A 26,636-nucleotide genomic window follows, 5' to 3' on the forward strand; every position below is an offset into this window, starting at 1 on the left:
ATCAAAAACCCATCAACCCGCGTCTTAAAAATATTTAGCGAGGCAGTTTCCACCACTTCAACGGGCAGAGAATTCCAGAGATTCACCACCCTTTGAGTGAAGAAGTTCCTCCTCAACTCCGTTCTAAACCGCCCCCCTTTTATCTTGAGGCTGTGCCCCCTAGTCCTACTTTCTTTTTTGAGCGGGAAGAGTCTCTCCACCTCTATCCTATCCATCCCATTCATCATCTTGTACGTCTCAATGAGATCTCCCCTCATTCTTCTAAACTCTAACGAGTACAAGCCCAGTTTATTCAGCCTCTCCTCATAGCTCAACCCCCTCAACTCCGGTATCAGCCTAGTAAACCTCCTCTGCACTCCCTCCAAGGCCAAAATATCTTTGCGCAGGTGCGGCGCCCAAAACTGCACACAGTACTCCAGCTGCGGCCTCACCAATGTCCTATACGGCTGCAGCAAGACCTCCCTACTTTTATATTCAATCCCCCTCGCTATGAAGGCCAGCATCCCATTTGCTTTCCTGACCACCTGCTGCACCTGCAAGCTGGGTTTTTGCGACTCATGCACAAGGACCCCGAGGTCCCTCTGCACCGTCGCCTGCTGCAGTTTTTCGCCCCGTAAGCAATAGTCCTTCCTACCATTCTTCCTACCAAAGTGGACCACCTCACACTTGCCAACATTAAATTCCATTTGCCATTTCCTGGCCCATTCGCCCAGCCTATCTAGATCCTTCTGCAGACTCTCCACACCCTCCGCACAATTTGCCGTTCCCCCAATCTTCATTACAGCACAGAAAGAGGTCATTTGGCCCGTTGAGCCCGTGCCAATTCTTTGTCGTGCAATTCAGTCAGTCCAATAGTCCTGCAAACTCATTTCCTTCACGTGCTCATCCAGTTTCGTTTTGAAATCATTGATTGCCTCTATTTCCAGCACCATCGTTTCAGCTCAGTACCAGTCATTGTGAAAAAGAGTTCTTCGTATCTTCTTGCATCTATTGCTCAAAGCTGTAAATCAGTAGTCTTGAGACCTGGTACTTTCAGCCAATGGGATCAACCTTTCTTTGTCTACCTAACTTGTACTGGTTAAATAATTTCTCAATTACTGATAATCTATAATGATAATAAGAGCCACACCTTCATGAAATCTCCTTTCGTCCAGGGAGAACAACCTTGACTTTTCCAGCCAAACCTTGTTCCTAAAATCCCTCATCCTTAGAACCATTCTTGGGAATCTTGCACCCTCTTAAGGACCCTCACGTCCTTCCTACAGTGTGGTGATTGGAACTGGACACACTATCCTAGTTTAGTAGATCTTTCCAAAGGTTCAGCATAGATTCCCTGCTTTGGGACTCAATGTCTCTATGAATCCCAGATCCCATATGCTTTGCTAATTATTCTTTCAATCTCTCCTGCCACCTTCAAAATCGATGAATATCAACCTGCAATTCTCTCTATCCTTGCAAACCCTTTAGGACTGTGGCATTAAGCCTCTACTGACTCTCCCTACCCTGTCTACCAAAATGCATCACCCTCCCAATTCTCTATATTAAATTCCATCTCCCACTTTGTCTGTCTATTCTGCCAAGCTACATGTATCGTGTTAGCTAAATGTGATTATCCTCACTGCTTGCCTGATCTTCATGATTGGTATCGTCAGCAAAGTTTCAAATTTAAAGCTGCATTCTAATATCCAAGTCATAAAAACATAAGAACTAGGAGCAGAGTAGGCTATCTGGCACCTTGAGCCTGCTCCGCCATTCAATAAGATCATGGCTGAACTTTTTGTGATCTCGGCTCCACTTACCCGCCCGTTCACCATAACCCTTAATTCCTTTACTGTTCAAAAATTTATCTATCATTGCTTTAAAAACATTTAATTGCATCTAACTATTTAATTGCTTCACTGGGCAGGGAATTCCACAGATTCCACGCTTTGTGTGAAGAAGTTCCTCCTCAACTCAGTCCTAAATCTGCTTCCCCTTATTTTGAAGCTACGACCCGAGTTCTAGTTTCACCCGCCAGTGGTAACAACTTCCCTGCTTCTAATCTATTCCCTTCATAATCTTATATGTTTCTATAAGATCCCCCCTCATTCTTCTGAATTGCAATGAGTATAGCCCCAGTCTACTCAGTCTCTCCTCATAACCCAACACACTCATCTCTGAAGTCAACCTAGTGAATCTCCTCTGCACCCCCTCCAGTGCCAGTATATCCTTGTAAGAAGACTAAAACTGTACTCTGGGTGTGACCTCACCAGCACCTTATACAGCTGCAACATAATCTCGCTGTTTTTAAACTCCACCCCTCCAGTAATGAAGGACAAAATTCCATTTGCCTTCTTAATTAGAGAAGGCACCTGCTTTCTCTAATTAAGAAAGACTTAATTTTTTACCTGCACCTGCAAACCAACTCCTTGAGATTCCTGCACATGGACACCCAGGTCCCTCTGCACAGCAGCATGCTGCAATTTTTTATCATTTAAATAATAGTCCATTTTGTTGTTATTCTTTCCAAAATGGATGACCTCACACTTACCAACATTGTACTCCATCTGCCAGATCCTGGCCCGCTCACTTAGATTATCTATATCCCTTTGCAGATTTTCTGCGTCCTCTGCACACTTTGCTCTTCCACCCATCTTAGTGTCGTCTGTGAATTTTGATGCACTACACTTGGTCCCCAACTCCAAATCATCCATGTCATAGAATCGTAGAATCTCCACAGTGTGGAAGGAGGCCATTCGGCCCATCGAGTCTGCACCAACCACAATCCCACCCAATCCCCATCCCCATAACCTCGTCAATTTACCCTAGCTAATCCCCCTGACACTGAGGCAATTTAGCATGGTCAGTCCACCTAACCCGAACATCTTTGGAGTTGGGAGAAAACCGGATCACCTGGCGGAAACCCTTGCAGACATGGCGAGAACATGCAAACTCCACACAGACAGTGACCCGAGGCTGGAATTGAACCCGGGTCCCTGACACTGAGAGTCGTTTATGTATATATTAAATAATCAGTTATCCTAGCACTGACACTTGGGGAATACTGCCTACTATCCCCCAGTCTGAAAAACAACCATTAGCCACAATTTGCTGCTTTCTCTCAGGTCAATTTTTATTATCCAATGCTAAGTTAACTATTCATTCCAGAAAAATGTATTTCTCACTTCCCTTTCTCCTCACGTGCATTATTTTGCTCTTGTAGAAAAAACATCAGCATACTTTTGCCGGTTAGCCTGATGTATATTTCAGTAAAGTTGTTAGTCCATTAAAAAAATACATTTGGGAAATGGCTACCACAAGAGGTTCAATAATATCCTCTTCCCTTTTAGGACATAGCACCAATTAATCGTAGAATCCCTACAGTGCAGAAAGAGTTAATTCGGTCCATCGAGTCTGCATTGACTTTCCTGACAGAGTATCTTACCCAGGCCCTCTCCCTACCCTATTCCCATAACCCCACACATTTACCATGGCTAATCCATCTAATCTATAAATCTTGGGCACTATGGGCCAATTTTGCCATGGCCAATCTATCTAACCTACACATCTTTGGAATAATGAGATGAACATTTTTTCTATAGCTGACTGTAAGCACCCTTCATCTCAATCCAACACCTTTTACCTTGATTATAGTGCGAGATCACAAGAATGGATGGTATGGGAAGTTCACAGTAGTTACAGTTTTGGAATAGCATAAAAGTGAACTTTACTGTAAATACTAACCATGCTTTATTTGATGTGGGAATATTTGATGCAAATGCAGTCTTCCTGAAAAAGATAATTTTTCATCCTAGCACTGATATTTTTCTACTTGAAGAGAGCAAAAATTTACATGCAGAACGATAAAGTTGATCCTAACGGTATTGCATTTTATTTTGGCACGTACTTTCTTTCCACTCTAGTATACGGGAAGGAAGAATGGAGCACTTGCTCGCCCGAGAGCTGGTTCCGGGAGACACAGTGTGTTTGAGTGTTGGTGATAAAGTCCCTGCTGATCTACGTTTGTTTGAGGTACCGTATTGGTCTACTGCAGTAAAGCTTTTGTTGCTAATGTTACATATATAGTGTGTTTCTCAATTTTTTCCTTGTATCTATGTAGCAAATGCAAAATTGCATAAATATTTGGAATTATTTTTAATATGTCACATTATATTAAATTATTGACCTCTGAATTCTCTGATCAAATCTCTCTTGCTTTTATGGATCCTCAGTGATATGAGCATCAGTCCATTTCCTCATCAGATCCTAACAGGAATCACCTGTAGTTTTTACTTTATTTATTAACTTTATTATGTTAGGCCAACCCAATAGTTATTTTTAAAGGAAATTGTCAAGTTGATTCATTGAAAAATGGTGCTTTTGAGGTTAAAACTCCAACACAAGACTAAAGTAAAACAAGAGGCTCTTGAATGTTAGAAAAATTGGTGTTATTGCTACTGAATAATGAAATATCAAATTCATGTCCCAGTTTTATAGTCTTGGTCAGGCTCTTTTGGAACACTGCTCCAAAGGAAGGGTATATTGACCTTGGAGTGGGTGCAGCACAGATTCAGTTGTGAGTTCAAACCAGGTTGCAAAATTACCTTGAATAAGGAAGATTTGAGGGTTAAACTGATCAAGATTAAAATGTTAAAAGGGTTTTATAAGTAAAGAGAAATGATTTCCTCCTGGACGGAGGTGGAGAATCAAGAACAGATAGACATCTGAAATTAGAGCCAGGCCATTTAGGAAGGAAATTACAAAATAATTTTTTCCACAGAATGACAACAGAAATCTGGGATTTTTCTCCCCTTAAAGCTGTAGAATCTTTCAAGACTGAGATGGCTAGATTATTTGTTCAGTAAGAATATCAAGGGATATGGAGGTAAGGTAGGTAAATGCTACCAATCAGCTACGTTTTAATTGTCACCCCTATCTTTGAAGAACATAGGTACATATATTTGGCAAAAACATAATTTTGTTTGTACAAAAATTGGTTTGTGAAGTGCTGTATTGAAGTGGTTCAGATTCACATGCAAGTCGATGTTACTTGATGATTTATTTTTAATTATAGCGGCCCAATCTTCTAGCATCTTTGTTCTAGAAGATTGGACCTCTCTCAAAATTAAACCTTAGTAGTGGCGTGAGAACAGAAAAGACTGAGAACTTGTACTGGCGTGTTAATAGTTACCTGAAACATCCCTTGGCTTAATATATGACCGAGTAACCCCAGTTGGAAACCTACACAGAACAGGATGCATTGTAGGTGACAGCACTATTTGGGAAGAGAATTTTATAAACAGAAGTAGTGACTAGAACTTTGCTGCTTGTAGCTGTTTCTGGTTTCATGCAGAAATTTGAAATGTAGCCCGGCAACTGATAGATTTCCCTTTGAGCCTGAAGGTTTTATTTAATCATTGATTTTAATATCATCATGTAGCATGTACTTACTCCCTGTTGGCTATAGTGTCATGGGTGAACTTAGGCATGAAGTAGACTCACTTCATCCCATCAAATGACAGAATCATACTATTTCTGTATCATTATAATCTTGTGTTGGCTCATTTGCTTTGTAGCTAAATTGGCAACTAAATAAGGTGTTACAGTTGAGGTGATGCAGCAGCTGCTTATTGCTACAAGCTTTGACCTAATTATCGTTGTTATTGGGTCTGAGTCTGACTTTGATCCTTGCTTATGGATAGACACAATCTTTTCTGCTTTTTGCTTAGATGAGAAAACCAGTTGACAGGCACAGTTGAAACGAGTGAGGAAAGGGATCAACTGGTAAGTCAGCTAAAATGTTTAGAAGCCAAGCTCCTACTCCTGGATTAGTGTGTTTCTCAGGATAAAGGTTAAAGGAGAGTTTATAATTTTTTTTCTGATCTTGATCTTGGCTTAGGTTTTGCGACTGGACTTTGGACTTCAGCTGACTTTTCTGTAGTGGAGGTTATTATCAGAATAAAACCCGAGCCTTGGTGATGAAAGGGATTGCATGCTGCACAATTTGGGTCCCTTTCCACATCTTTATATAATGTGATGTACTACAAGGTTGGACTTTACTGTCCTCTTTGTTTTAATCAGCTGTTGGTCTTGGTTGCCAACAGCTCTTGGCCAATTCTTTAATATAATAAGGTTGTGCACCTATATTATTGTATAGATGCAATGCCATAAAAGAAACAAATTTGTTTGCAATTTGGATTTTAACTGTGTTACCATCCGTATGACATTATTATACGTTGGTTAAAAACTAACCATTAACTTCCCTATTTATGTGCATGACTGGCTTAGTACAATATTTAAATAAGACTATTAATAAAAACCTCCATGTTAGATATTCAGCCAAGAAATTGATTAATAACATCTGTGCAGTCCATTTTGTCAAATCAGTTAAGTAGCAAATGCTGATAGACTTTGGAGCCAACTCAGGGCATTGAGTAATGATATTTGTGCAGTGAACTCTGCTAACTTGATGTTTAATGAACTTTTATTCTTTACTTGGTGTAAGTTCATTATCTAATGCTATTTTTTAAAGGGAGGCTGTTGGTGCTGTACTAAGGAATAGGGGAATGTGTTGAAGTTCCGGCTCGACTGACTGAACAAACTGCACTGCACTGTATGTGACAATGTTTGTTGGAGTGAGAAATTAGGCTTATAAATAGTGTATAATGGCTGCTGTCAGCACGTGCAGTGAACATTTGCCAGAGGCATGCAATGCAGGAAGATCATGAAGTCAGTCAGCCGCCTATTCAAAGGGATCATCGACCACGTACATGTTAGTTGCTAGTTGATTTTTCTTTGCCTGGCTGTTGCTACAATTTTGCATGTGTTTTGGGCTTCCTATAATTATTTAAAGTAGCAGCGGCCTACAGGGAGTGGTGAAAGATTTTGTTCTGATTTAAAGGCTTCTGAACAAATCAATTGCTCCCAGACTCAGGTGTAGGCATTTTGCTTGGAATGCAGCATTACTTGGAGAAGGAGCAGAGATCATATGAAGCAGGGCCAGCTGCTGGAGGAGGGAGAGGGAAAAGGAGAAGAAATCAGAGGCAATATCTGCCCAGGGTGTTTGAGATCAATTCTCCTGCCTGAACTTCAGCAAGGCTTGATGTATGTGCCATCTGAGATGGACATGCTCTCTGAAATCTGCTACCGGTTACAGCTTGCAACTTTAAAGCAGGGCAAAGAGTGCTTTGCGAATGGCTGTGAGTGAACTTTTATGAATCTGTCACCTTCCAGGCTGGAGCTGAAGACACTTGAAGTATCTTATACTTTGCTGTCCATTGTCGAGTAAGGGAGGTCCCAGAAACTCTTTATTTAATAAGAGAAGCCTGCGTTTATTTCTCTTTTGGCTGAGGTGAAATGAGCATGTGGCTTTCAGGGTTTCCTAAGGTGAGGGGTGCCACAGGACATCTCTGCCCTTTACTAGAACTGAATGAAATTCCAATTCAAAAATATCCAGCTAGAACGTGACCACATGCAGCGAATTATTATCAATGAACAGTATCCTGGCGGGATCACGATGACTTCATTTTGTGTTAGTCCACTGTACTGTCTGCATTTGATCTACAATGGCAGACTGAAGATGGCTGAGTGACAAGGGCTTTCTGCTGACGACCATGGCTGATGACTCTGGCGCATAACCCATGCTCACGTGTGCTGCATACATAATATGAAGGCACGAAACATGTGATATTGCTGAAACAATACTTCCATTGCCCAGACCCCTGTGAAAGTACCTGGGAGAGTGAGTGAAGATTGGAGCTGATAATGCCGCATAACCTTGCTATTTATGAGCAGACACCTCTCTCCATCAATTTAGAGAAAGCAATTCATGGATAGGGAAAAACAGGGTAAGGAAGAGAATAAGATAAAGGGAGGAAAGGCTCTTTCTGCCTGGGCTGTAAAGAACTCCTATGATGCCATTTGCTGCAATCCCAGTTCCCCATTTACCAACAGTCCCACACCTTACTTGGCCACAATGCAATAATAAAAGCCACAACAAAGGAAACTTTTTTTTTGTTTACTTTATTTCAATCCAATCAAGTCAAATTAAAGCCAATTCAGAGTCCCAACAAGTTGGGACATTCCCGATCCGAGCTGACAAGACAGGGCTCTCACCACCTGTCTGGCTTGATCTACATGATCCAAGCTGATTGGAGTAGATATAGTTCCTTCTCCAAGGCTCGATGGAATTTGCATCTTAGCCAAAAGGCCGAGATGCCGCTTTAAAAAGTTGCTTCAAATGAAGCTGAAATGTAACCTAATGACTTCAACCAAGTGCAGCATGTTGATACTACACTTGATCTTAGCCAAAAGACCGACAAAGGAAACATTCCAAACGTAGCTTCTAATTTCATACAAAGGACAAACTTGAGTGTCCCCTTAGTGCCTGTCAAATGTGCCTTTGCCTCTCCTAGTGTTCCTGTGCAGTGGTTACATTATAACTGGTGGGAAGCAGCTGACTTTCAATGGAGGAAACTGTAGATTACATTTGAGGTTAAACTTGAGTGGCTCTGGACCTAGAAGACTTGGCTTTGGACCAATTTAGTGTCCGAATACCTTCTCAAATGAGCAAGCAAAGTTCAGAAAGTGAGTCTTTGCCAAGTCGTGCTTGTACTATTTATAATATTTCTTTAAAAGCAGCATTGGTGGTGACCAAGGAAACAAAATGCTTCTCCCACTTTAATGGCTGTGGGAGGCACTTTGAGTGGGAAACTTGTAAAAGGAGGAAACAGTGTGAGGAGAGAGAGGCTGTTTCCCCTTACTAGATATTAAAGAAAAATGATGTAATTCAAATTTACATTTTTCTAGCTAAATCTTAATATTAAAGTTAAACACTATATCTGGCTGCAGTTTTAGAATCATAGAAAGTTTACAGCAAAGTGGGCACTTGGTCCATCATATCTGCACCATCTGAAAAATGAGCTACTCATTCTAACCCCACTTTCCAGTATTTGATCCATTGCCCTGCATATTACGGCACTTCAGGTGCACATCCAATTACCTTTTGAGTTTGAGATTTCTGCCTCTGACTCTTTTAGGAAGTGCATTCCAAATCCCTATGACCCTCAGTGGAAAAAACATCCTCATCTCCCCTCTATGAGGATGTTTTTTCCACTCAGAGAGTCATAGGGATTTGGAACTCACTTCCTAAAAGAGGCAGAAATCCCAAACTCAAAAGGTAATCGGATGTGCGCCTGAAGTGCACATCTATGTCTCTTAGTCACTGTCCTCTCTGCTAAAGTAAATAGGTCTTTCCCACCTGCTCTATTCAGTCCCCTCACAATTTTGTACATTTTAAATCTCTGCTGTTCTAAGAACAGCACCATCCTTTCCAACCTTTTCTCATAGCTGCAATTTGAGCCCTGGCAACATCCTTGTATGTTACCTCAGTACCTCCCCTAATGTACTTACAACCTTTCTGTAATGAAGTGACCAGAACTGCACGCAGTACTCAGGTGGCCGGACTAATGTTTTATATGAGGCTTGTCCTACCTTTTTCGCTTAAGGGCTGTTGTTTTTTTTCCTCAGTCACGGGGCTGATGAGCAAATTTCAGAAAGATGAGTCATGAGTTTTATATTAAAAAAAAATGTTTAACAAAAATAAAGCAATGTCAAAGCAATAACTTGATAAATTTTTCCGTCCCTCGCGCACCTTCTGTCCCCCTCTGGCGAGCCTCTCCCCCACCCCTCCAGCGCGCCACCGGAGAGGCCATGTTTCTGCAGCTAGTGACAGTTCCCTGCACCTGTCATTCTGGACCACGTGAAGTGTCTGTGACTCCCCACATCCCACAAGATGGGCATTCCATGTGGCTGAGCGGCCCTCCCTTTAAGCTTACTTCACCAAATTAGTTACTTAAGAGTGATGCAAAACTTTTTTGTTTTTCTGTTGTCCAGCCAATTAAACAACTGTGTTACTTAATATTTCAGTTAACTAATTTTGATCACTAAACCAGAGTGGTTTTTGTGCTGATACTACAAAAATTTTAATACTAATAAAACCTTAAGTTACTGATAAATTGTGCCAGTTCTTAAGCAAAGCAAGCATAATACTCACCGGCCAATTACTTACCTCGTTCCCTGTGCCATCAAATGTAGTTTTCTCCAAATCTAGTCAAACTGGGACTCTCAACCGAGTACCATGTCTGCTGTCTGTCCCTTCCCATCCCTTTGTTCTTTTAAGGCTCCATTACTGCTGGAAGTCTCACTTCCTCTCACGCTCTTTGAAGCCTCCATGTTTGCTCTCAATCTCAACCCCTCTCACATGAGGTGGCACGATGGCACAGTGGTTGGCACTACTGCCTCACAGCACCAGGCACCCGGGTTTGGTTCCCTGCTTGGGTCACTATCTTTGTGGAGTTTGCATGCTCTCTCGTATCTGCGTGGGTTCCCTTCGGATGCTCTGGTTTCTTCCCTTGGTCAGAAAGATGTGCTGGTTAGGTGCATTGACCCAAGCAGACGCCAGAGTGTGGCGATGAGGGGAATTTCACAGTAGCCTAATTGCAATGTTAATGTAAGCCTTACTTGTGACTAATAAATACTTGCTTTGCTTTATTTACGTTTTGAAGGCTCCAGATCTGCTGGAAGTCTCATTTTGTCTACTGTACAGTAATAGCAGGCAGCATTTAGACACTGAATATTAATTAGGAGAATAATGTTAAGGAATATGCTCAGTTTGATGCATACCAAAGCAGATATGAATATTAATAAGATGAATAAATTAATTTTCAGTCATCTGCCATTCAAGAGTTGCTGCTTCAGAGCTATGAGAGAAAGGGCACGCTTGCTGTAGAAGAGAAAGAATTGGAAAACAAAAATTTCTGTGCCAGAGGAAAGAAATGAGAACCACCATTATTCCATCCTCTTTGCCGGCACTCTTTTAGAAATGAAAGAATAAAATGAACATTTTAAATTATTGAAGTTAGGGTACAGACCAGAGAGCATTCTCAAGTACTCGAGAAAAAACTGGGTGTCTGTTCCTGAGCTTGCTTTGGGCTGATTGCAAAGATACGGAAAAGTCAGGGTGGGAATGGAAGAGTTAGTTATATTGTGAATCAGACGGAAGTGAAGGCCGCATGCGCAAATAGAAGTGCTCAGCAAAATGGTCAGATAATCTATCTTTGGCCTCGTTGCAGAGAAAACCACATTATGAGCCATAAACATAGTATTCACAATTGGAGGACGTATATGTCAATTTCTGTCTCACTTGGAAGACTTTTCTGGAGCTTTGGACAGTGAATATTGGAGGAAGCATATAGTTCAGTGTAACACAACAACAGAGACCAGAGGGAGAACAGATGATAGTGTGGGCAAACATATCCTGGAGAAAACGGTCCCTCCAGAGAGCAAAAAGTGAGAGTGGAATACAAAGTGTACTTGATGACTAGACTGTTTCTTTGAATTTTTTTTTTCTTTCTGGTATTTACCAAAATTGTCATCTTGTTTGTGGGTCTGTCTCGTGCTTTTTTTACTCAACATTCTTTCTTGTATAATCTAACTGTTTTCCAGTGGAAGGTGTGCAGGTCATTTAATTCATTCGGTCTTGGGAATCAGTGTTACTTCTCTTCCTCTTTTTCCATTTATCCTAGCTGTACTAAAATACAAAATGATTCTTCCAGTTACAATGATGGGTTACACCTGAAACATTGATTTTGATGTTTCTCTTTCTGTATGCCAACTAACCTGCTATGTATCTTTGGCATTTTATTAAACATTGCAACTGTTATTTTCTAGTTGTTACCGTAGGTTATTATAAACACCACCGCCTCCTCCTCAGTTGTAGGTTATCCTCCACAATGGAGTCAAAGTTACCAAAACATGTACTGGAAATACACTTCTAACTGAATGTAATTTAACAATTTGTCAACCTGATTTCGTTCTGCTAAGTTCATGAGGCAATACTTAATTCCATTTTGTACTTTTGTGAGAAAATGTTGAGTGACCTAGTTCTTGTGTGATTATGGTTTTTTCTCTGAGGGATGAGCATTCAAGCAGATTAAATTTAGACTTTGAAAAATTGTTCAGAGGAATTAATCTACATGCTGTAAATATTAATTTGAAAGTTACACAATCTGAAGTCCATTGTGCTACAATTAAACTGGACTTAGATTTCTAGTCAACCCACTACTTAAAATGTAATTTTATGAAAAAAAAACTTTACATAAGTGGCTAAGCCAGGCCAACACAAGAGAAACATACTACTTCAGAATTTTCTACAATGGTGGCTTTCAACTCTGATTTTGCTTTTTAAACATAGTCAAAGTTCAGCAGATTCAAATATGGATGAACTCCAATATCATTGTGCAAAGGGATTGCTATTGAGCATCGCTGCTAGGGCATGCTAACTTTGTGCTAATGCATGTTGTTTTAACGTCCATTATGTACACGTGGAATAAAATCGCAAGATACTTGCCAACTCTTTATCTGCTTTCTGCCATGTATTTTTAAGTTCCAAATGTAAGCAAAAGTTGAGAAGAAAGCGGAAATAAAAAACAAAAAAAATGCATACATTGTTTCTGAGGAAGCAGGATTTTTTATTTTCCTTCATGGGATATTGGCACCCCTGGCTAGACCAGCATTTATTGCCAATTTCTAACTGCCCTTGTGAAGGTGGTGGTGCACTGTTGGCTTGAATTGCTGCAGTCCATTTGTTATGGGAACACTCACAGTACTGTTGGGGAGTTCCAGGATTTTTGACCCAACGACAGCGACGGAACGGTGATACAGTTCCAACTCAGAATGGTGTGTGACTTGGAGGGAAACTTGCAGGTGGTGATGATGTCCCTTTGTATTCGCTACCATTGTCCTTCTAGGCCATAAAGGTCACTGGTTTGGAAGATGCTGTCAAAGGTGAGTTGCTGCAATGTATATTGTAGATGGTACCATGTTGGTGGTGGAGGGAGTGAATGCTGAAGGTGGTGGTTAGGGTGCTACTGCTCTCTGAACTTGGTCAAGCACATCATGATGGAGCTGAAGAATAATGTGCCTTCAAGTCCCGCAAAGGCTTCAGGTTCTTTCCTAAGGGAAAGATGTTCTGTTTTGTTCTCAGTTGCTTTGTCTTCGATGGTATTAAACTTCTTGAATGTTGTTGGAGCTGCACTCATCCAGGTGAGTGGAGAATATTCCGTTACAGTCTTGACTTGTGCCTGTAGCTGCTAGGCAGGCTTTGGGGAGTCAAGAGATGAGTTATTTGTCAAAGAATTCCCATCTTCTGACCTGCTCTTGGAGGCAAATTATTTATATGGCTGGACCATTTCAGTTTCTGTTTAATGGTAATTTACAGTTCATTAAGAGTAGGGGATTCAGTAGTGGTAATGCCACTGACTGAACAAAGAGTGATGGTTAGATTCTCTCTTGTGGAACTGGTCAGTGCCTGGCACTTAAATGGCAAGTGACATTGGCATCATACACAAACCCAAGCCAGGGTATTGTCCACGTCTTTCTGCACTTGGCCATGGACTGCTTTTATATCTTAAATGCTGCTGAACATTGTGCAATCATCCATTTACGTGTCTATTTTTGACCTTATGATGGAAGGAAGGGCAATGATGAAACAGCTAAATATGGTTAGCCTATGACACTACCTGAGGAACTCCTGCAGTGATGTCCTGGAGCTGAGATGATTAAATTCCCAACAGCCATAACCATTTTCCTTTGTGCCAGCTATGACTGTAACCAATGGGCAGTTTTCCTCATTTACCATTGATTCCAGTTTTTCTAGGCTCCTTGATACCCCACAAATGCAGCCTTGATGTCAAGGACAGTCACTCTCACCTTACCTGTTGAGTTCATTTTTTTTGTCCATTTTTGTACCAAGGTCTGGAGCTGTGTGGCTCTGGTGAACCCAAACCAAGCATCAATGCATAGGTTATTGCTAAGCAAGTGCTGCTTGATAGCACTGGTGATGATCCCTTCCATCATTTTATTGATGATCAAGAGTAGACTAATGGGGCAGTAATTGACTGGATTGGATTTAATAGCTAAATGCAGAAGTTAAGCAGCTGATTTTGCAAAATAAATATTGATAGGACTATTCAAACCATCCTTCATGTGAAGGAACCAACAAGGAAAAATGTATTTGTCCTCATCCTTGCCACTCAACCTGTCAATGACAGTATCGGTAGCAGTGATCTCTGCACTGGAGCTGAGTTGCTCGCTACAGGGTTCCTAGCCTCCCCCTGTTGCCACAGTATTTATATGGCTAGTCCAGTTCAGTTTCTGGTCAATGGTAATCTCCAAGATGTTGAGAGTGGGGGGGATTCAGTGATGGTAATGCTAATGAATGTCAATAGGAGATGATTAGATTTCCTCTTGTTGGAGATGGTCATTGCCCAGCACTTGTGTGGCGTGAATATTACTTACCACTTATCATTCTATGCTAGAATATTGTGTGGACTTGCTACATGTGAGTATGGACTGCTTCAGTATCTGAGGACTTGTGAATGATGCTGAACTTTGTGCAATCATCCACTAACATCCCTGCTTCTGACCTCATGATGGAGGAAAGGTCATTGATGAAACAGTTGAAGATGATAAGGCCTATGACACTACCCTGAAGAACAATTGCATCAATATTTTGGGACTAGATGATTAATGCCAACAACCACAAATGTTTTCTGCGAAGTATAACTGAGTTTTCCTGATTCTTGTCGACTTCACGTTTTCCAGGCTTCCTATTGCCTTGATGTTAAGGTCAGCCACTCATTTCACTCCTTGAATTCAGCTTTTTAGTCCATGTTTGGACTAAGGCTGTGACAAGCTCAGGAGTTGAGTGGGCCTGCTGGAACTCAATCTGAGCATCAGTGAATGAGTATTGCTGAGTAAATGCAGCTTGATAATAGCATCAATGACATGTTCCATCGTTTTGCTGGTGATCGAGATTATGCCTGGTGCTGCTCCTGCCATGTCCTCCTGCACCCTTCATTAAACCAGGGTTGATCCCCTAATTTAATGTTACCTGATGGCTTACAACATCTCTTGGAGGCCAGTTATGAGATGCTGGATCTGTTTATCCCATTTTGTTGTACTACACAACATGACGTTGGCTATTCTCAATGTGAAGACAGGACTTCATTTCTACAAGGACAATGTGCGACAGGTAGATTGGTGACATGGGAGGTGGTTTGTTTACATCACTGTGACCTCTTCAGGAGTGTTCATGTAAGAACATTGGGTAAGCACAGAACTAGGTTCAGTTGTGATGCTGCTTACAATGAAATTCTGTGCTGGCACTGTAAAAACTAGTGAATGAAAGATGATAGAATGTTTTCTGGGAACATAAATTGTTTTCTTAATTAATGTTCCTTTTTCTTAAGGTTGTGGATACTTCAATTGATGAGTCAAGCCTCACAGGAGAGACTTCCCCATGTTCAAAATCAACGACCCCACAGTCAGCTGCTACTAATGGCGACCTCACATCCAGAAACAATATTGCTTTTATGGGCACATTGGTTAGATGTGGCAGAGCTAAGGTAATTTTAAGTTAAATTCATAATTCTACTTTGTTAAGCATGAAGATGTAGGAATGTGGTTTGATCAGGTAGTTCTATTAAATATTGATTATTGAAATAAGAATTCTTTAGAACATTGCTGTGTGGCTTACAATTTGATTTCCTTTGTACTTAATGTAATGGCACATATTGTGTGTCCTCGAGACTGATTTGCATTTGAAATACATTCTTACATATAAAGTTACATATGAATTACATATAACTTCTAATAATTGTGTGGTTTTGCAGGGTATTGTGATAGGAACGGGTGAAAACTCTGAATTTGGAGAGGTTTTTAAAATGATGCAAGCGGAAGAAGTAAGTTTTTGAACGAGTCATTTTGGTATTCTTCATGATAGCTGATGTTTATACGTTACAATATTGAGTTTTTCGTTTGAGATAGCATGGGGTACAGGCTGAAAGTGATAGTTTCATAAATACAAACCTTCAAGATTATTCGGTGAAAGCTTCTGGCTTTTGATATTGAAAGGCTACATTAATAAGTTTCTTCAGGTTGACAAATTCCGACACTATAGACATACTTCAATAGGTAGATGTTTGTTTCACCAAGAATATCATACACGGAAGTAATTTATATATTGATTCATTAGCTTAGCATATATTTGTTTAACTCTTAACAGCTTCCATTATCAAGGAATTCTGTACCATAGACTAGGATTTTATATCTTCACATTGCACAGTGAACATCAGCTATAATAGTAAGAATGCTACTGAAAACACTGAGAAATATATACTTACTACAATTTGAATTATATGCAAAATTATGTAATGTGCCTCACATAATTTATTTATTCTTCCTTTTCTCTCCAAATCTACTTTTCGATTAGCATTGTGCAATAATTTTTTTATCATTTCTTTAGGTTACTTTTTAATCTAATTTCCTTTTGCTTGTTTTCTACTGTTTTCGGAGCTGAGACTATCTCACTAAAAATCAGTTTTTATTGTAAATGATACTTCAGAAGGTCTCTTAGTGACAAGTCATTTTCTCAACATGATTTTTGGATTACTCAGGATATCAGGGTTGAGATAATTCATTGATGAACCCTTGAAACACTTATTTTAGCAGCTTATTAAAAGATTCTAATGGGCAATATCATTAGAATGTAATGCAACAGCTACTCCATATCAGCTAGACAAACTGTTTAACATGCTGAGGTTTTCCATAAAATGAAATGCGTGACAATTGTGTTCTGTCGATGTATAATAGTGCCATTGTAAAAGTGATAATAGCGGGTAAATATTTTTATGGTGTATTTTATGAAGTAAAATTGAATGCAAGGGGGTAGAAATAATTGCTTTGCAGAGGGCATTTAAGTGCCACATATAGGCCAGACCATGTAAGGACAGCAGGTTTCCTCCCCTAAAGGACATTAGTGAACCAGATAGATTCTTATGACAATGATTTTGTGGTCTTCATTAGACTTTTTATTCAAGGTTTTTATTGAATTCATATTTTACCATCTGTCATGATGAGATTTGAACACTGGTCCCTGAGCATTGCCCTGGGTCTCTGGATTGCCAGTCCAATGACAATATTGCTACACCACTGCCTGCTCCACAAAATATAGGTTGTTTCATTTGAACTGAAGTTGTTAATCTAATGGCTGTACGCCATGCTGTGATTTGCTAATAAGCATTCCATTAGGGTGAACAGACCTGCTTTCTTTTGAGGCTAAAACCTTTCACTTAGAGATTTTGGAAACTTTCTTTGGGAGATTGTTTAATGTCTTCCCCACTTGAACAGCCAGCTGAAGAACAAGGGAACTATTGCCACAGGGGGAGGCGCAAGAAGTCACAACGTGACTGTTCGTTTGATTGTGCATATCCTTTTGGGATGGAAGTATTTCATTTTTGTTTGGCACTCTTCCCAATTGCGGAGGCTCAGTGATAAAGACCCATGTCATGTTTCCATGCACTGCCACTTTGGGGAGTGCAGTGCTTGGATCTTAGATTGAAAGGATGGGTGGGGGAGGAAACAGTTTTAAAATTAAGTTATCATTAACTTCAACACATTGCACTGCATTGCAAAGCATTTTTTTATATTTCCAATTTGTTTGCTTCTTGAGGCCCCCAAAACACCTCTACAGAAAAGCATGGACCTGCTTGGAAAACAACTTTCACTGTATTCTTTTGGCATCATAGGTAAGAAGAAGAATTTGGATTTAAAATTATATCAGTTAGCTCTTGTGCTGTTGAGTTCTGGTTCGTCTTGCGATGGGATTTTTCTCGTGTTACCTTCTGAAGTGAAATGTGGAATGCAAAAGAAAATCATCAGTTTAAATACAGGAAGAATGTAGCAAGTTGGTTACATTTGTTAAGTACTAAGCTTTAAATGTTAGAAGCATTACAAAGTACTGCTTTCCCTATTTTTTAAGGGTGCTGTACTTATTTATCAGACAATTGACACGACAGCAAAAGTTTATTGTAGCACATGGCTAAACTCATAACCGAGAGTTTAACTGTATTCAAGCTCAATTTGACTCTCTTTTGATTTTAGCAGATATTAGCTCCCCGCAACCCCTACACAATCGAACATTTCCCATTGTGTATGTTCCTTAAACTTTTCCTGTTGGCCAGGATTTTCCAGCCCTGAGACCGGCAGGCACCGTCATGGCCAGGGTAGGAAAATTTGGATAGCTGCAAAAGGTTAATGACTGTACACATTTTCCTCAGTGGTGATGCACACTGCTGGCGGGATTGGAAAGTCCTGGCCATTGTGTGCAAGGCATAATGTACTGTTCACATTTTGCAGTTCTCTACACTTACAAATTGAAGTGCAGATTTCAGGATGTGCAATTTAGAATGTTGTTTGTGGAAGATTTATTTTGTTCATTTAGGTTGCTCACAGTTTTGTATGTGGAGTCCAAAATCTTCAGTAAAGGTAGTTTGCATAGATTCAGGAAGCTGTGCATGCACTGAGAAAGTCCAGGCTTTGTTAAGCATTTGAAAAAAAGACTTTGATCCTGCAAGAATCCCAGAACCAGTTTTTTTTTCAAACTGGAACGGCTTGCCAGAAAGAAACTTGCAGCTTTGTTTGTATTTAAAAAAAAATCAATTTCAAATAGAAGTGGGATATGCTGTGAAAACCAATAGGATAGTATGTGACTGCGAGAGGCTAATCTAATAGTTTGTCATTCGTGAATTATGATCAGTGCCGTAATTGAAATTTATATCTTATTTCACTGACATAATATATTCCACTTGTACAGACTTGCACACTAATCCAGTTGGGGCATAATGTTTACTGACACGCTACAATGCAGTTTGAATGCCATGTGAGGTTACAATATATTTGTGATGAGCTTTACATTTTAAGATGTCCATAATCTGTGAATTTTCAGTATTTCTCTAACCAACATCTCTTTGAAATACAGAACATATTTATGGTAAAGCATCATGATGTATATTCCTTTAATGTTGAATCTGTTTGTAGATCATATCCTCACTCCGACCATCTCCAAACTGCACTGGCTTTCTTTGCCATTTCAAAAGTTTAATCCTATTCCTCCATGCCTTCACACTTCCTTTGAAGCCTCATGCCATCGTTACCCTCTCACATATCCTTCACTCCACTGATATTGCCCCCTTATCAGTTATTTGGTCAGTCACTACACTGTGTTCCTCTAGATGCCATGCCTTGTCCTCTCTGCCTTGCCACTTCCATTCCTGCTACCTGCCTCCCTGTATTTATTTTTAACAACCTAAAATTCTTTTCCAAAACGTAAGCGAGGTACTGTGGATGCTGGAAATCTGAAGTTAAAAACAGAAAATGACGGAAATGCCCAATTGGTCAAGCAGCATCTATGAAGAGATATACAGGGTTAACATTTCAGGTTGATAATCTTCCATTAGAATCTTCAATTGCTTCAAATCCTTTGACTTTGCTTTTAGTTTTCTCACTGGCTTTCCTGTTTTCCTCTTTCCCTTCCTGCACAGCACCTACTATTTTGTCTTTCACTGTTAAGTACTTTGAGTCATCTTCCAGCATGTGAAGACCATGATAGAAATAGTAGTTATTGATGGAATGTTAATGAACAAATTATTTTAATTATAATCAAACAATGTGCAAATTCCTAATGTGTTTAATTTAATTTTTGAGTGCTTAAATATTAATAAAAATTGTCAGTATGTTGCATATGGTATTACAAAAGGTACAGTTTTCCAACTCACTATTTTGGCTGACTAAATGCAATGTATTCTGCTATTGTAGGTGTTATTATGCTGGTTGGTTGGCTACAGGGGAAACACATTCTTGATATGTTTACTATTGGTGTGAGGTGAGTTAAGCCTTATATCTTTTGAAGGAAAAGCATAGAAATATTTGAATCAGGGAACGCAGGGCTATAGGGTGTGTGAAGTTAGAATAAAATAAACAACTTGGACTTTTAATTGCATTTCCTGACTTTGGATGTCCTCTAGTGCTTTACATTCAATGAAGTACTATTATAAGGTAGAAACATGGCAACCAATGTGCACACAGTGAAGTTCCACTAGCAATGAGACAAAAGAACAAGTCATCTGTTTTGATAATATTGGTTGGGAGTGAAATGTTGGCTAACACACCAGGAAAACTCCCTAGTCCTTCCTCGCTTAATATGTTTAAGTCCATTTCAGGGTGTAGACTAGGCCTCAATTTTATGTCCTGTTCAACAAGTGGCACCTCTGACAGTTCACCACTCCCTCCGCACTAAATATCCGCCTAGTCTATGTGCTAAAGTCATTAGACTGAGCCTTGGACCCACAACCTTCTAACTCAGGCATGATTCCTACTATTGACCAAGTCTGACATACAGCAAAAAGCCAGTCCAACACAATGTGCTGAAAAACATCAGACTCTCAGTAAAATGGACTGCCCTACTTCCTTTTTTATTTATTGTTTAGTTCCTTTTAGTACCTTGTAATGCAGCAAGTTAAAGGTGACTTAATGCTATTCATGATTAGAGTTTAGCACAGAACATTGTTATTGTAAACTTTACTTCATGTTTTAGCTTTATTGAACATCTTTAAAATCAAATGTTGTAGATATCTATAGCTATTTTAATTTCTCTGTTTATTTTAGCTTGGCTGTTGCTGCCATTCCAGAGGGTTTGCCCATTGTAGTGACAGTAACGTTGGCCCTTGGTGTGATGAGAATGGTAAAGAAGAGAGCCATTGTGAAGAAACTCCCGATTGTGGAAACTCTTGGTAACATAAGCAGAGAAATGTTGTCATACTTTTTAAATTGCATTTTTACCTTGTTAAATTATTGCATAATAAATATTGAGTGATTGAAAACTTGATATGAGTATATTAGAACATAAGAAATGGGAGCAGGAGTAGGCCATGTAGCCCCTCGAGCCTGCCCAGCCATTCAATAAGATCATGGCTGATCTGAAGTGGCTCAGTTCCACTTCCCCGCCTTCTCCCCATAACCCTTAATCCCCTTGCCTACCAATATTAATTGTGTTATAATGTGGAATAAGGTTACTAAATTGCTGGTTTATTAAAATGAAATAATTGTTAAAGTATTGTATTGCTGTATGCCATTTATCCTATTTCTATCCTTAACCTATTTATATTCTTAGGTTGTTGCAATGTAATATGCTCTGATAAAACTGGAACATTAACAAAGAATGAAATGACAGTGACTCACATTTATACTTCAGACGGGCAGCATGCTGAGGTAAGAAATATTTCATTGTTTCTTAAAGTTGCTACTAAATGACATGTGCAATATATAAAGTATACATTAGTCTCTACTAACCGATCCTTTGGCATCATGATACAAAGTCTATATGTTTTGTGATGCCTGAAATCAACATGGAAATGCAGCATTAGGAGCGAATTGATTTTCTGTCATTTTAGCTATGTCGTATTGAAGGTTTGCAGTTCAATAAAGTGAGCCAAAATAAATAAACTGATTATACTAGATATCATTGGTGTTATGAGAGAATCAGCTGAATATCTCAAACCTGTTCCCATATTTATTTTCTAAGAGGGCAATCATTCACAGTCACAATGGAAACCTGATGCAACTCTTGAGATTGTCCAATTTTAACTTTCAAACGTTAATGAACACTAAAAATTGAAATGCTTTCTGCAATCTTTTTTGAGTTGAATAGAGAATTGAGAACCCTAAAAGATGTTTAATGGTAAACTAACAGGATCCAGGAAGCAAGCATTTATGCTAATTTACGGTGCTTTGATTTCATCATTGTTCATTGACTACACTACTTCTGCAGCATGTTGTGCGATTTGGCCAAACTAGCTCATGTAAATATAATGTTTGTGGTAAAATGTGCTTGTGCAATTTTGTGTGGCTTTTCTTTAATTCTTTATCCAGTAAAGTGCTTTTTTTCTTAGCTGTTCTATTTGGTTTGTCTCGTAGGTTACTGGTGTTGGCTACAATAGGTACGGAGAGGTAATAATGGATGGCGAGGTGATTCATGGCTTCTCTAAGTCACCAATAACTAAAATTGTGGAGGTACAAACATTTTTGACACCTCTGTTTAAAAAATCTGAATAAGTGTCTTGCATAATGCATACCATATAACCCATTCAAATTAATTTTTCATCTGTTTTACTCTGAAAATGTTTACTGCATAGTTACACTTCCGCTTTTATTTTTTGCAGGCTGGCTGTGTATGTAATGATGCTGTTATTCAAAATGACACATTAATGGGACAACCCACTGAGGGAGCTTTGATTGCTCTTGCCATGAAGGTGAATGTTTAAGAACTCACTGATCCAATATATTCAGACATTGTTCAGGCACAATATTAATCGTCATTTCTTCATTCGCCTGTTCAAAATGTTCATGGTTTTCAACAAAGCAAGTAAGAAAAACAGTAAATGTTGGAAATATTCAGCTGGTCTGGCAGACTCTAGAGGGAGAAACGGAGGTTATAGGCACGATTTTACAAAAAAGAAGTTCTAATTGTCGGACAAGAGAGAAAATAGCAATGCAATTTACAACAGTTGATTTAGGGAGGGTACGGCTGGTGGTGGAGTCTAACCTTGCTGGTAAACCCAGTTGCAGGCAGCTCAGGGCACCATTACACAGGCATCCTGATCTTCTGCCACCGCCCACCATTGGCGGCAATGTAACCCTACTTAACGGCAATGTGGATTGTCAGCATTGGGATCCACCTGATAAGTCCCCCAAAATGACCACCTTTGCGACCCTGTACATCTGTCCCTTTGCCAGCCTCCCCTGTCTGCAATCATGTCTTTGCTGGTTTCCCCCTGCCTGTCTATCATCCCACCTTGCATACCCAACCCTACTAATTACCCACCCGCCACGAATCATCTCTCCTGCTGTTCATCCCCCATCTGCAGGCTGGCTCCCACCCTGTCTCCACTCCTACCACCCCAATGCAGAGCTCCTCCCCAGCCTCACTCTGTCATAGCCCCACCTTCAGGCTCCACCCCCATTCAGGCCCCACCTCCTTGGCACTGCCCCTGACACGGTTATGACACTGCTAAGCTCGCAGTGCCTGGCCATGCCCCTGACCACCTGGGGGCTTGAATAGCCTCCGATCCCCCTGGTGTGGCCCTCATGTCCGGTGAGGACCTTGTGTGATTCTTGTTTGAGGCCTGACCAGCAAGGTAGTAAGTATGGGTGAGACTGTAAACAACTGTGCTGAATGAGCTAATGTCATGAAAGTCATGACAATATTCAAACTGGCTTCACACCCAAAAAGCATGCAAAGCCGATCTCCCCTGGCAGTACAGTGCCGGGTATGTTGCATGCAGCGCAAAAAGAGGTGAACCTGATTTTTTTTCTCCACACAACCGGACCACATCGGCACATGATTGATGGGCAGGACAAGGCTGTAAGATCGTGGCCCATGTTTCAGGTCAGTGACCTGCTGAGTATTTCCTATATTTTCCGGTTTTATTTCTGTTTCCCAGCATCTTTGATATTTTGCATTTGTACAAAAGATTGTCTGGATAGCTTTAGTCTAATTTAGGTGTCAAACATATGAAGCATCACAGATGACCAAACATTTTTTGCCTAACAGATCTGTTCACCCATCATTCCTGTGCTTTCAACACTGGCTCACTGCTTCCTATCTCTTGCTTCCTATCTCTAACTTCCTCTAGAGAAAATGCAGGAAAATCTCAGCAGGTCTGGCAGCATCTGTTAAGGAAGAAAAGAGCTGATGTTTCAAGTCCAGATGACCCTTTGTTGTCTGGATCAACTTTCTCTCTTTATAGATGCTGTCAGACCTGCTGAGATTTTCCAATGTTTTCTCTTTTGGTTTCAGATTCCAGCAACCACAGTAATTAGCTTTTATCTAATTTCGTCTATCTGTACAAGGTCTGACATCTCTGTGCATCTCCAATATAGGCTGCTTGGGCATTCCAGCATCGGTGGTTGTGCCTTTGGCTGCCTCAGCCATAACATCAGGAGTTCCTTCACCATCTCTGTCTCCTTGAAGACGATCCTTAATGCCTACTTCTCTGACCAAGTTTTGGCTAATATCCCTAATATTTCCTTGTGTGGCTCAATGTCAAATTTGATTTTATTTGATTTCCTATGAAGTGCCTTGGAGTGCTAAATAAATGCAAGTTGTTGTTGAAAAATAACCACAACTCTGAAAGCAGAATTATCTATTGCATGTGTTGTATCCATGAAATATGACAGACTTGTTTTTATGCCACTGCACCCAAGTAGCAATTTTCAGATTATGGAAATTATAATAACATGGTAGGGATGCCAGTTTTGTTACTGAAATTTTTGAAACTGTTCAGAAAATTTCAGTTCCGTTTATTGAAGTAACTGGTATTTCAGAGCGGTAAAAAAAAAGTACTATTATGTGGATACCTAATTTGATAATGTACACTTGCATGCTGGTCTGCATTTTTGTTGAATTTCCAGTTCTCTGTATGAGGACTTTATATCTATAATTTTCATACAGAATGGACAGTTTTAAAACATTAAGGTCTGTTGATTTGACTGTCAAATGTTTTTCTCTCATTTGGAGTGTTTTTTTGAATGCAATTTCAGTGTCAACATGTGTAGAAATAGGCAGGCTGTGATTGCAACTTTGGTTTGCTTTGATGCTGTGAAGGTTGTATAATCTTCTTGTCAATTCCTTTATGACTGTATTACAGAATGTTAATGAGAATGTATGACCCAATGCCTAATAAATTATGCACTTTTTAATTAAGCAGATACAATAGGAGGGTACTTTGTCAAATAAAATATAGTATTTAAAAAGGTTGGTATGAGGGTGAAAGTTCAATTTTAAGCAATTAATTAAAAGTCAGCTTTAATCTTCAGTGTACAAATAAACTACAAATGAGGGATTATTTATAAAGTTCATGTATTAAATTTAACCCTAGTTAGTTTAAATACCTTTAGACTATTGCTCCCCCCAACTCCTTACCATCATGTTTACCCAATGTATTTACATAATGCGACCTCTTTTCTTCTGCTGCCACCCCTTGCCAAGTCCCTGACTTTACTAATTAGAAGAATAGCTTTTGAGAGTACAGCTTTAAGTGCTGTGCAGATTTTAAGGATGACGCCACAGTCAACCTTTCCAGTCTTCCCGTGTTTATTGGGTTTTGGCAGGCTCTCACTGCAATGGCAGTCCTGACTTCTCTGTCTTTGTTTTGTGCAGTGATTTACATAATTGACTTCTGTGCAATATCGTTGGATTTGGAAGCATTTTAATGTTATAACAGCTTTGGCTGGGGTATTGAACTGCTGATTTTTTTCTTTTGCTAATGACCAGCCTGGCCTCTGTGTGACATGGCTCCAACTCCAACCTTTGCTAGCCATAGAGTGTTTTTAGGAATGGGCTATTCTGAATTTTAGAAGACTGGAAATCTTTTTTGAACTAGTTCTGGCTAACAGTTTAATTTTTTAGCTCACCCCTACCAGGTCCTTTGACTCTGCACTGTGTGGGTATTCAAACTGATCCATGATCTTATGGAGTCCAAAGTTGCACAGTGGAGTTTTTTTCCCTTCTGCTTTCTGCTTGCAATTCTGTTATGTAGCTTCTCTCAGTCAGTCACCCTCTGTGTCTAAGCTTCAGACATTTTCATGTGTGGTCAAAATGTTGCTCCTAAAATTTTTCAGCTTTTGAATTTCTGTCCCAGCATTTTTGGGGTTCTGAGTTTTTCCAAGCGATGCTGCCATGTTGTATTTTCAGCAGGTCTCATGAAGAGTTTTTGAGTCATGTATGGGTTGAAATTTCGCTGTCCAGTCTACAACACCCACTGTCTCAGGGCATGTGCCTCTTCCCATCACATTGTGGGCAATACACTACCTAGTTCCATATTAACCCTTGCTATCCCAGATACCCTTGTATTACTTCAAACTCATTATGTGCTTTACCATGTATCTGGACTGTTTTTAAAAGCTTAGGTCCTGATGTAAAAAAGTGAAAACGCATCATTAAATACAATGGATGGGGCTGTTATGATATTCCCGCTCAAAAAAGACAGTAGGACTAGGGGGCACAGCCTCAGGATAAAGGGGGGGGCGGTTTAGAACGGAGTTGAGGAGGAACTTCTTCACTCAAAGGGTGGTGAATCTCTGGAATTCTCTGCCCGTTGAAGTGGTGGAGGCTGCCTCGCTAAATATTTTTAAGACGCGGGTTGATGGGTTTTTGATAAGAGAGGGGATTAAGGGTTATGGGGAGAGGGCGGGAAAGTGGAACTGAGCCACGACAGATCAGCCATGATCTTATTGAATGGTGGGGCAGGCTCGAAGGGCTAGATGGCCTACTCCTGCTCCTATTTCTTATGTTCTTATTTCTTATGTTCCTTTTTTTTGCTGGGGAACGGTTTCAGGTGGTGTTTTTAACACGTCAACCCAAACAACCATAATTCCCAGACTTGAATATAAATGAAGTGGCAGCAATCGGTTGCCTATAGAGCATAGTAACCAAGACAATGCTATCCATGCATGATCTTTATGTGCTTATATATTTAGAATCATGTACTGCAGGCCTGACCAGTTTTTCTTCTGCTAGCCCAGCAGTGCTTTGCCTTTGTTTGAGGAAACAATCTAAGTATTGAGCCCTGATAGGAATCTGTATAGCATGCACTGTAATCAGTGCATGCTATACAGATGTGAGTCATTGGCCTTTGAAGCTGATAAAAGCTCCCTAGAATTTGTGGCGAGCTTGTGTATTGTTTGTCTCACAAAAAACA

General features: G+C 40.0%; 1 protein-coding gene across 1 annotated transcript in view; it reads left to right on the plus strand.

Annotated features, from left to right (window-relative positions):
* The window catches only part of LOC145351932 (calcium-transporting ATPase type 2C member 1), a 90,044-nt gene that overhangs the window by 36,407 nt on the left and 27,001 nt on the right, over window positions 1-26,636 (plus strand). Inside the window, exons 7-15 of the mRNA XM_080201731.1 lie at window positions 3,903-4,011; window positions 15,291-15,446; window positions 15,714-15,782; window positions 17,552-17,627; window positions 19,696-19,762; window positions 20,545-20,669; window positions 21,050-21,147; window positions 21,853-21,948; window positions 22,098-22,187. Coding sequence (XP_080057857.1) covers window positions 3,903-4,011; window positions 15,291-15,446; window positions 15,714-15,782; window positions 17,552-17,627; window positions 19,696-19,762; window positions 20,545-20,669; window positions 21,050-21,147; window positions 21,853-21,948; window positions 22,098-22,187 — 886 coding nt within the window. The remainder of the gene's footprint in view (window positions 1-3,902; window positions 4,012-15,290; window positions 15,447-15,713; window positions 15,783-17,551; window positions 17,628-19,695; window positions 19,763-20,544; window positions 20,670-21,049; window positions 21,148-21,852; window positions 21,949-22,097; window positions 22,188-26,636) is intronic.

The sequence above is a fragment of the Carcharhinus amblyrhynchos genome, chromosome 2 (assembly GCF_965287045.1).
Source record: "Carcharhinus amblyrhynchos chromosome 2, sCarAmb.v2.hapA, whole genome shotgun sequence".
Classification (NCBI taxonomy): domain Eukaryota; kingdom Metazoa; phylum Chordata; class Chondrichthyes; order Carcharhiniformes; family Carcharhinidae; genus Carcharhinus; species Carcharhinus amblyrhynchos.